At 34.1% G+C, this 2,826-nt stretch overlaps 1 protein-coding gene across 1 annotated transcript; it reads right to left on the bottom strand.

Annotated features, from left to right (window-relative positions):
- Positions 1-540: 540 nt before the first annotated feature.
- On the bottom strand, positions 541-1,480 carry OR6C2G (olfactory receptor family 6 subfamily C member 2G). Its single transcript, XM_038588977.1, is given in 2 exon segments — positions 541-1,293; positions 1,295-1,480. Coding segments are annotated over 2 exon segments (939 nt in total).
- Positions 1,481-2,826: the final 1,346 nt, after the last annotated feature.

The following is a 2,826-nucleotide window of genomic DNA, read 5'->3' as shown; positions in this document are numbered from 1 at the left end:
TGAAAGATGAATGGATAAAGAAGATGTGGTTTGTGTATACAATGGAATATTCCTCAGCCATTAGAAATGACAAATACCCACCATTTGCTTCAACATGGATGGAACTGGAGGGTATTATGCTGAGTGAAGTAAGTCAATCGGAGAAGGACAAACATTATATGTTCTCATTCATTTGGGGAATATAAATAATAGTGAAAGGGAATATAAAGGAAGGGAGAAGAAGTGTGTGGGAAATATCAGAAAGGGAGACAGAACATAAAGACTCCTAACTCTGGGAAAGGAACTAGGGGTGGTGGAAGGGAAGGAGGGCAGGGGGTGGGGGTGAATGGGTGACGGGCACTGAGGGGGGCACTTGACAGGGATGAGCACTGGGTGTTATTCTGTATGTTGGCAAATTGAACACCAATAAAAAATTAATTTATTATAAAAAATAAAAAATAAGCAAAAAATCAAATAAGGATAAAAAGACCAGCAAATTTTCCAGTAGTATTTTCCAGTAGTATTTTCCAGTAGTATTTTCCAGTAGTATTCAGTGTGCTCTTATTTGTGTAAGATAAATGCAATTTTTTTGATTGTGTCATTGAAAGCTCGTTTCACTTGCTTGTTCCTCAAAGTATAAATGAAAGGGTTCAACAAAGGAGCAACAGATGTAGTGAGCACGGATACCCCTTTATTGATATCCACCTCTTCTTTGGCCGAAGGCTTGATATAGATGAAAATACAGCTGCCGTATGTAATGGAAACAACAAGCATGTGTGAAGAACAGGTGGAGAAAGCTTTTTTTCTTTGAGAAGCAGAAGAAAATCTTAGAATTGTCCTGATGATATATATATAGGAAAGAATGACACCTATCAGTGTAATAATGAATGTCAGTACTGCACAGATTATAACCACCTGTTCTATAACCCATGTATCCGAGCATGAAATCTTAAAAAGAGGAGATGCATCACAGCCAAAATGATCAATGGCATTGGAGTCACAGAATTCCAGCTGGAGGCCCATACCAAGGGGTGTGATGATGATCAGCAGCCCAGAAATCCAGCAACAGAGGACAAGGATGGTACAGACTTTGTTATTCATGATGGTCATATAATGAAGGGGTTTGCAGATGGCCACATAGCGGTCATAGGACATGGCTGCCAGGAGAAAAAATTCTGTGACCCCAAAAAGCCCAATAAAAAATATTTGGCAAGCGCAAGCATTATACGTAATAGTGTTGTCTCCAGTTGTTATACTGTACAAGAATCTGGGAATGCATACTGTTGTGAATGAGATTTCTAAGATGGAGAAATTGCAGGAGAAAAAAATACATAGGTGTTTTAAGATGAGAATCCATAAATGTAAGAATGATAATGGTCAAATTTCCAGTAATGCTCAGCACGTAGCTGAGAAATAAGAAGATAAAAAGAAGAACTTGCAGCTGTGGGTCCTCTGTAAGTCCCAACAAGATGAATGTTGTTATTGCTGTGTGATTTCTCATTGTTACCTATGATGTCTTAGGCAATCTACATGAAAAAAAAGTCAAAGAGAAAGTATTTAAACAGAAGAAAGGAAACAATAAGGCAAAAATCAATGAAACAGAACACAATAAAGCAAGAGAGAAGATCAAAGGAATTGAAAGCTGATTCTTAGAAAAGATAAATAACACTGATAAAACTGCTGTGAGACTGACCTGAAGAAAAGATAAGCTTTGTCAGGAATGAGCGCGATAACATCATTAGAGATTATACAGATATTAAGAAGATAAAAATGAAATATTTTGAAAATGTCTGCAGAGTAGATGTGGCAACTTAAATGGAATGCACTAATTCTTTGAAGGATACAATATACCAAAGATAATTCAAGTTGAAATATCTAATATATATAGTCCTATATCTATTAAAGTAAACAAATATGTAGTAAGACATCCCATAAAGAGAACTCCAGGCGCAGACGGCTTAATTGTAGGTTTCTACTAAACAGTCAAGACAAACAAAGGCACCAGTTCTATACAAATCCTTTCATAAAATTGATGAAACCAAAAATTATAGCATTATCTGATGGAGCTACTCACGTCTGTAAACTTAATATAAATGATAACCACAATAAAAAAGGGAAGAGTGATGGGTCTTATATAGTAATACATTTTCTGCATTCTACCTCCAGTAGTAAAATATTGATTATAACTGGTCTGTGAAATGTTTCTTGGGTACATCATGTCACACACAAACTTTTAAGAAATGGTATAGTCAAACGTACGTTATATAAATTAAAATGAAACACTGGGGCTATTAATTTTGAGGCAGAAAATGAGAAACAAAAGAAAGAACCATGAGAACAAACAAAATGATTAACAGATGTTCAAACATAAATAATTACATTGTATAAATGACCAAAACATACCTACACTGATTAAAAGACAGGGATTATAAGAATGTGTTTTTAAGAAACCTCCCACCTAGATGCAGTATTTAAACACTTCACTTCAAATATAATGACATAGATAAGTCAAACAATTAAAAAATGACTACCATGTGAACCACAATAAAGGGAATGTTGGAGTAAATATGCTAATATTACCATCAAAGAAAGTTAACAAACATACAAAAGAAAATTACATACCATTAAATTATCCAATTCACCGATAACAACTAAAGATCTTAATTATTTATGTATTTAACAGTACACCAAAATATAAGAAGAATAAACTGGCATAAATAAAAGAAGAAATAATAGGTAAATTGTAAATCATAGCTGGAGATTTACTAATCGATGGAACTAGTTGACTGAAAATCCACAAAAGTATAGAAAAACTATATGTCAATTATATATAATTGATGTTTATAG

This window comes from Canis lupus, unplaced genomic scaffold (assembly GCF_011100685.1).
Source record: "Canis lupus familiaris isolate Mischka breed German Shepherd unplaced genomic scaffold, alternate assembly UU_Cfam_GSD_1.0 chrUn_S1542H1730, whole genome shotgun sequence".
NCBI classification, from domain to species: domain Eukaryota; kingdom Metazoa; phylum Chordata; class Mammalia; order Carnivora; family Canidae; genus Canis; species Canis lupus.
This window is presented reverse-complemented; position numbering and strand designations above follow the sequence as displayed.